General features: G+C 44.7%; 1 protein-coding gene across 1 annotated transcript in view; it reads right to left on the bottom strand.

The window, feature by feature from the left end:
• Nucleotides 1-797: 797 nt before the first annotated feature.
• PTH2R (parathyroid hormone 2 receptor) overlaps nucleotides 798-6,968 on the bottom strand; it is a 34,757-nt gene continuing 28,586 nt past the window's right edge. The window contains exons 11-13 of the mRNA XM_081850390.1: nucleotides 6,572-6,710; nucleotides 3,339-3,380; nucleotides 798-1,829 (exon numbers count right to left, since the gene is read on the bottom strand). Coding sequence (XP_081706516.1) covers nucleotides 1,410-1,829; nucleotides 3,339-3,380; nucleotides 6,572-6,710 — 601 coding nt within the window. The 3' untranslated portion in view covers nucleotides 798-1,409. The remainder of the gene's footprint in view (nucleotides 1,830-3,338; nucleotides 3,381-6,571; nucleotides 6,711-6,968) is intronic.

Genomic DNA, 6,968 nt, shown 5'->3' with positions numbered 1-6,968 from the left:
TTATCTGGCTTTCATGAGAGACGGGGGCTTTTTGTTTGTAGCCCCATAATGGCGGAAGTCTTTTCTGGGTGTGACACGTGTGATCGCCTCCTCCCTTCTTTTGGGCTGGAAGTGAGTTCTAAAGACCGACCTATTCTGAATCGCCTTTCCCTAGAAACATGCTGGGATTGAAATGGTAGCATTTAAGTACAGTGGTGCCTCACAAGACGAAAATAATCCGTTCCGCGAGTCTCTTCGTCTAGCGGTTTTTTCGTCTTGCGAAGCATCCCTATTAGCGGCTTAGCAGCTTAGCGCTATTAGCGGCTTAGCAGCTATTAGCGGCTTAGCAGCTTAGAAAAAGGGGAAAAAGGGGGGGAAACTCGCAAGACGTTTTCGTCTTGCGAAGCAAGCCCATAGGGAAATTCGTCTTGCGAAGCACCTTGAAAAACGGAAAACCCTTTCGTCTAGCGGGTTTTTCGTCTTGCGAGGCATTCGTCTTGCAGGGCACCACTGTAGATTTAATGATATTATGCTGGTCTGATATTGTAATTTGTAAAGCTGTGGTCATCTTTCATGCTTACTATATGTTATTGTTTTAATGGTGGTTGATATGTTGTTTGTATTTTTGACTTGTGTATTGTATTTTCCTTTTCATGGAATCTGCCATGTGAGGCCAAGTGCCCTAAAAGGCAGCCTACAATTATCACAAATAAACAAACATTTGAGGGGGTGGGGAGATCAACCAGATTCATAACCATGAGAGGAAATGCACATGGGGGAACGTTATGGTCGCACACATCTTTGACTCAGTGGTGACATTTATTACATCTTGGAAGGGATGTGAACATGAGTTTGGCTTTGCTGCAACATATCTGATAGGCAAGGACTTCTGGCCTCATTAGTGGGGATAGGTATGATGCCTGTGATTTTGTATTATTTGGACTTCATATATAGGTTTGCGTGTGTGAATGGTGTGTGAAGCTTCCATTAATCAAAATAATTCTCTTCTGCCTAAACTCCACTGAATTTCGACTTCACTGGTGCCCTTGATGTTTTTAAGGCAGGGAAAACCTCCTGCTAACACAGGGACATCATGCAGTGCAGAAATGCTTGTGAGGCTCCTGGGTCATCAAGAGCTCAGTAGAAGATGTGCTTTGCATGCAGAAAACCCCATGCTCTCTATGGTGAGGAAGCCCTGGTTGCAGCTTTGAGAGAAACTTCGGCCTGAGACAGTGAAGAGCCCGTCGATGACAGTGGGCTACACAGATCTGGGTCAGCACATGACATGAGCTGTGTCTGAGGAAGCTTTTGATGAAGATGAGCCAAGATGGTGGGCTCTGATGCAGAGCTTAGTTACTTGAGTAGGAGAAGATGGGCCTGCCCATTATTATTTTTAATTCCCGGCCTCTCTTTCATGCCTCTCTGGCTTGCTAAAGTGCTGCCTCTACTTCAGCCCTGCTCTCTGTCACCTCCTCATTAAGGGAGCCTGCGCAATGGCCCTGAAGCATAAAGGGCTCCTTGAGAGAAAAAGCATCCAGCTTTTTCTCCTCCTCCTCTTTCTCTTTTTCAGCCTCTTCATGAGTCCACCGGTGCACACAGTCCTGTTCAGAGTTGCTCCTAACATACCCGGGCAAAGTTATCTGGGTGTCGTTCTGCCAGGTGACGTTTTTTCCAGCCCTGGTGGAAATCACTACCATACGGGAACTGGCCGCCATCTGAGACTGGCTGCTGGTGCTGTGCATCATGTTCGTGTGGACAGAGCCGTAGCGATAGCTCCCACAAGGAGCCGCCCTCTCCCAGTCCACAGCCAGGTTCCACCTAGCCCAGGTCTTCTTGATCTCAGCCTGCACCTAGAGGGGAAGGAAATGGCCAGATCAAAACGCAAAGGAAGAGTGTTAGGCCAATGTCATTGTTGTCGTCTTCTTCTTCTTTAAAAAATAATTTTGAATATAGGAACAAACATACAGCTCACCATAACAACTGCAACTACGTCCAGTTGCATTAGTAATAATAAACTGAAACATTCATTCAGTTAATATTTGCTTGGAGTGCCAAATTAAACTACTCTTCAGCAGAATCATTAAGGGGCAAGTGGAAGCTGTGGTGAGTGGGTAGGAGAGCACAATGATATATGTTTTGGAGGTATATACAGTATATTTTAAAAACTATGCAACAGAAGGACAGAGAGCCTCACCAGACACAGAAGCTCTGCTGAAACAACAAGAGCTGGTTATTTATTTATTTAGCTCTTATTTCTAACACCATGAGGTCTAGAAACATTTTTAAAAATAGAGAGATCTTATCTACATCAAATATTAGTTCCAGTCACTGCACAAAACAATGACCTAAAAAGATGAAATTTAATTATTGCGCTGCGCTTTGTGAGAACTATTTGAGAGAGAAAAGGTTATTCAGGTGTTTATATGTCATGGTCATTACTCAAATCTCTCTGTCTCTCCTTCTTTCCCACCCTTAGCAAACCTGAAGAATAATGCCCAGAGGCCAGTAAGTTAATTAAACCAACTACAGTGGTGCCCCGCAAGACGAATGCCTCGCAAGATGGAAAACCTGCTAGACGAAAGGGTTTTCCAGTTTGGAGGTGCTTCGCAAAACGAATTTCCTATGGGCTTGCTTCGCAAGACGAAAATGTCTTGCGAGTTCCTGCGGGTTTTTTTTCCTCCCCCCCCCCATTTTTCTAAGCCGCTAAGCCACTTATCTGCTTATCCGCTAAGCCGCTAAAAGCCGCTAATAGCGCTAATAGCGCTAATCCGCTAAGCCGTCAATGGGCTTGCTTCGCAAGACGAAAAAACCGCTAGACGAAGAGACTCGCGGAACGGATTAATTTCGTCTTGCGAGGCACCACTGTAATGAGGTGCAACAAGAGTGGTAAATTACAAATGAGGTCCTATCACTCATTTCTAATGGAAACAAGCTTTCTCTCCTGCCTCCACCTTGTGTTGGGATATGGCTGGAGAGAGTCCTTACTGGTTTTTAACAAACTGCACTTTCTTAGACAGAACCCAAGAGTGCCATGCTCTAGAAGTAAAACCAATGCAATCTCATTGGAAGCATTTTGTAAGAAGTGAAATCGAAATTATAAATAGAAGCTGGGATCCAAAGCAACACGCACAGTCTTTCTCTCATGCTTTACAGGTCATTTCAATCACACACACATAATTATGTGTTTCTTTATACCTAAACATCTGCTTTATTAAAAATGTGTGTGTGTGTGTGGCTTGGAACAGGTAGCAACTTCTTAAAATCTCGTTCACTGTCCCAAATGCACCTGCTGACTAGGCCATGGCCACCCCATTTCACAGGTAGGAAGGCCACCTGTCCCAATTCATCCAGTGACTTACCTCTCCATTACAGTAGCAATAGAGGATGGAAACAAAGAAACCCTGCAGGAGAACAAAGAACAATTAAAGAATATCAGTCATTTCACCATCTCCACTTTGAAGCAAGAATTTCACATGGATGCAGCTGAACTGAAATTTGTGAACGAGGGGCTAAATGCCCTCTGGGTGGACAATGAAAGTCATTTTAGTGATTTGTAAGAAAGGGAACAGGAAGGAGCCACAAAACTATTGGCCATTTAGCTGGTTAGACTTCTCCAAACTATATGCACAGTATTTCCTTCAACAGTTAACTGACTGGATGCAAAATGGCAACGTTATTCATGTAGAACAAGCGGGCTTCAAAGGACTGATCAATGTTTCACTCTGAACCATATTGTAAGGAAATACACAAAGAAGAAGAAACTTTATGCAGCTCCCATTGATCTTTCTGCTGCATTCAATTCTATTTATCGAAATAGATTGTGGGAGAAATTTCAAATTGCCAACGCTGACTGTAGATTTCTGCTATTGATTCAAGAACTATACAGGAACACAGGAAATACAAACAAGTCATCTCTTCTATTATATTGTAACTTTAAAAAAACTTGATGCTTATTGTTGTAATAATCTCAAGTGATCTGCTTTGTGAGTTTCACCTGAGGCTGCATTTGGACCGCGCATTTAAAACGCATGGGGCAGGAGTCAATTGCAGGGCAGCTGTTTATCAGCTCCATCTGGTACGCAGGCTGAGACCCTACCTGCTCGCCGACTGTCTCGCCAGAGTGGTGCCTGCTCTAGTTATCTCCCGCTTGGACTACTGCAATGCGGTCTGTGTGGGGCTACCTTTGAAGGTGACCCAGAAACTACAACTAATCCAGAATGCGGCAGCTGGACTGGTGACTGGGAGCGGCCACCAAGACCACATAACACTGGTCTTAAAAGAACTACACTGGCTCCCAGTACGTTTCCGAGCACAATTCAAAGTGTTGGTGATGACCTTTAAAGCCCTAAATGGCCTCGGTCCAGTATACCTGAAGGAGCGGCTCCACCTCCATTGTTCTACCCGGACACTGAGGTCCAGCACCAAGGGCCTTCTGGCGGTTCCCTCGCTGCGAGAGGCCAAGTTACAGGGAACCAGGCAGAGGGCCTTCTCGGTAGTGGCGCCCGCCCTGTGGAACACCCTCCCATCAAATGTCAAAGAGAAAAGTAACTACCAAACTTTTAGAAGACATCTGAAGGCAGCCGTGTTTAGGAAAGCTTTTAATGTTTAATAGGTTATTGTATTTTAGTGTTTTATTGGAAGCCGCCCAGAGTAGCTGGGGAAACCCAGCCAGATGGGCGCAGTATAAATAATAAATTGTTGTTGTTGTTGTTGTTGTTGTTGTTGTTGTTGTTATCCCATCAGCGGAAGCCCTAGTCAAGGACTTCTGCTTTCCCACCTCTCCTCCCTCTGTGCCTCCAGAAATGGGCTGGGGGGTGGGGAGGTTGGGGGAGCAATTCCTAGCATCCTTAGCATACCGCAGTTCCCAGGATTCTTTGAGTCATGCCATGCACATCAAATGTATTATGATGTGTGTGCCGCATGAAAAGAGGTATGCAAGAGCCTTAAATAAACAAAAACTTAAGCAATGCATTGATCTTACTCTATTTCTACATGGTGTTGCCACTCCAACACCAGAAACCAAAAGAATCCCAGACTGATGGGAAAAGGAAGCAGGTTTTATAAGAGACAAACAGAATCAGAGGGGTAGATCTTCACAGGGCCTTCCGGTGGCAATCCACAAAGAAAACAAGAAAACAACGGAAGAGTTTTGCAGCACCTACTTTGAAGGACTACGCATCTTTGCTGCAAATGCACACATACAGCTGCAGCTGAATTTGGATGATCAAAGGCTGGCCCTTTCAGCACTTTACAAAACAAAAAACAAAAAAACCAGATACACAGGAAACAAACACAGGGTTTATATAATAGCTTTAAACATGTGTCACTTTAGCAGAGAGCCGAAGAGAAGGAAGAAAGAAGATGCAATGTTTGGATTCATATTCATTTTGTCTTCTTCTTCTGCATTTGTTAAAATTTTAAGGTGCATTTACAGCAGAAGTGCTGACCCAGTGGCCTTTCAGAGGTTGTTGGACTCCTATTTGAATCTGCCCCAGCCAACATGGCCAATGGGTGAGGGTGACAGGAGTTGAAGCCCAGCAACCTCTGGAGCTAACCCCCCCCCCCAAAAAAAAATCAGTGAAAACTGGTTGCATGAGTTTGCAGCAGAACCCTGCTCTGCACAGCACTGATTGGCTGGTGCCTAAATATTCCTCCAGTTCCTGCAGCAGTTTTGCGCAACATTATTACAACGGGGAGCACTTTTTCTTTTTTAAAATCATTTTATTGTTTTATAATTGGGAAAAATCAATAAAATGTCGATTAAAAACCCCCAAAACAACAGGTAGCACTTCTTGTTTTAGAATGGTGGCAAATGAGCGATTTATGGGAAACTTTAAAACATTTCTGAAGGAAGCCACCAAGCCAGCCTAAACTGGGAAGGGCTGATGATGGGGCAGGCATGGAGAGAGAAAGAGAGACCAGTCACTAAATCAGCGCTGGAATCATTGGTATTTACACCTGCCTTCTGCATAGTAAAAGATACTGAGCTCACCCTGCAAGGAGAGAGGGGAAGAACACAGCAAATGCAAACTCTTAAAGTTAACCTAGGCACAAGATTAATTGCATGGATGCAATTAAAATGCATCTTTCTTTAAAGGTAAAGATGCAGACGTAAATAGCAGCTGCAGGCAAGGAGGCCTTAAGCAGGTGTGGGACTGTGGGAGTGGGAAAGGCTAACACCGTCTTGGCAGAAATCTTTCTGCAAGCTGCTATTTGCATCAGAAGGGAAATAGCTATTTCCAAATGCAAATAGCAGATTTGGGGGGGGTGCAATTTTTACTAGGACCACAGCAAGAAAGAGAGGTGGTGCTCCCTCTCCACAGTCCCAGTCTTGTTCAGCCCCTCCTGCAGTTGCTATTTAGGTTTAAAGAAGCACAAACGTCCCAATTAAGTTTGGCACTCTCCCAAAATGGTTCCAGTTCTCCAGCCCTCGGAGGTACAAGAGGTCCCCTTGCATGTTCCAGAGTCTTGGACAAATACCTTCTCGCCACATTCAGCTGCCCGTGAAGGATCTACTGCCTCCCAGACACAACCTCCTCTCCAGTTAGCATAAGTGAACAGTTACGGCTTATAAGCACCAACATCAGCACACCTGGAACGAGTTGAAGAAGAGTTCGCAGTGCATCCGGATCTCCCAGCCCAGCCCAGTGAACGTGTGAGGCAGGCATACGAAGACAAAGTAATGCACACCAAAGACAAGGACCAGGATCAAGGTGGATTTGGCTAGTTTTCTAGAAGAGTGAAGAGAAGTTGTTGCCGTTATCACCATCAGTCATTCCAACAAAGTGCTAGATGCTGCACAGAAAAGTCTCATAGCCTACAATCCCTGAGGCTGCCTAAATCTCCTTGAGCACAATAGGATATAATCAGCCTAACTCTCAGCAGAATTGCAGACATGCAATCTTATTCAGTAGGAGTTGCCCAAGGACCATAGGACCTGAAATTTCATTGCCTGTGAAAACTGGAGGATTTCTTGGTGCCCTTGGGCT

Source organism: Podarcis erhardii (genome assembly GCF_964252035.2).
Source record: "Podarcis erhardii genome assembly, chromosome: 1".
NCBI lineage: Eukaryota > Metazoa > Chordata > Lepidosauria > Squamata > Lacertidae > Podarcis > Podarcis erhardii.
The sequence above is the reverse complement of the archived record's forward strand: the minus strand, read 5'-3'. Positions and strand labels throughout refer to the sequence as shown.